Here is a 746-nt window from a genome sequence, read left to right as displayed (position 1 = left end):
TTTTTTTGTCAACTCCCCCCACCCCACCCCCTCCTTTTTTTGTCAACTCCCCCCACCCCACCCCCTCCTTTTTTTGTCAACTCCCCCCACCCCACCCCCTCCTTTTTTTGTCAACTCCCCCCACCCCACCCCCTCCTTTTTTTGTCAACTCCCCCCACCCCACCCCCTCCTTTTTTTTGTCAACTCCCCCCCACCCCCCACCCCCTTGTCCTTCCTTGTCCTACCTGTGGCGAGAAGAAACTGTCCACCCGCGTCGCACTCTGGGCCAGCTCCCCTCGCAAAAGGTTCGCGAGCGTCCCCTTGGAGTAGAGCGCAAAGGGGTTCATGAAAGCCGATGACATGGACTGGGATGAAGCGTCTCCGTTGGCGTCCATCTCTTGAATACTGCCCTGGAGTTCGTGTGTGTGGAGAGGCGTGTGGAGGGCGGGTGGATAGGGGTGTGGAGGGCGGGTGGATAGGGGTGTGGATAGGGGTGGAGGGTAGGTGTGGGTAGGGGTGTGGAGGGTGGGTGGATAGGGGTGGAGGATAAATGGATAGGGGTGGAGGGTGGGTGGATATAGGTGGAGGGTGGGGGAGGGTAGGTGGATAGGGGTGGAGGGTGGGTGGATGGGGTGGAGGGTATGAAGATAGTGTGTGGATAGGGGTGGAGGGTGGGTGGAGGTATGTGGAGGAGAGTGGGATGTGTGGAGGAGTGTGGAGGAAGGTGAAGTGCGTTGAAAAGGGTGATATAAGTGGAATGCTCTAGT

At 58.7% G+C, this 746-nt stretch overlaps 1 protein-coding gene across 1 annotated transcript in view; it reads right to left on the bottom strand.

Annotated features, from left to right (window-relative positions):
* Positions 1 to 746, bottom strand: part of LOC119588483 (chorion peroxidase-like) — a gene marked incomplete at its 3' end in the record, with an annotated part of 6,553 nt that overhangs the window by 1,791 nt on the left and 4,016 nt on the right. The window contains 1 exon segment of the mRNA XM_037937131.1: positions 225 to 389. Within this exon segment, the coding sequence (XP_037793059.1) occupies positions 225 to 389 (165 nt within the window).

This window comes from Penaeus monodon, chromosome 24 (assembly GCF_015228065.2).
Source record: "Penaeus monodon isolate SGIC_2016 chromosome 24, NSTDA_Pmon_1, whole genome shotgun sequence".
In the NCBI taxonomy this organism is placed as follows: domain Eukaryota; kingdom Metazoa; phylum Arthropoda; class Malacostraca; order Decapoda; family Penaeidae; genus Penaeus; species Penaeus monodon.
Note: the sequence above shows the minus strand (reverse complement) of the source record. Positions and strands in the feature narration are given on the sequence as shown.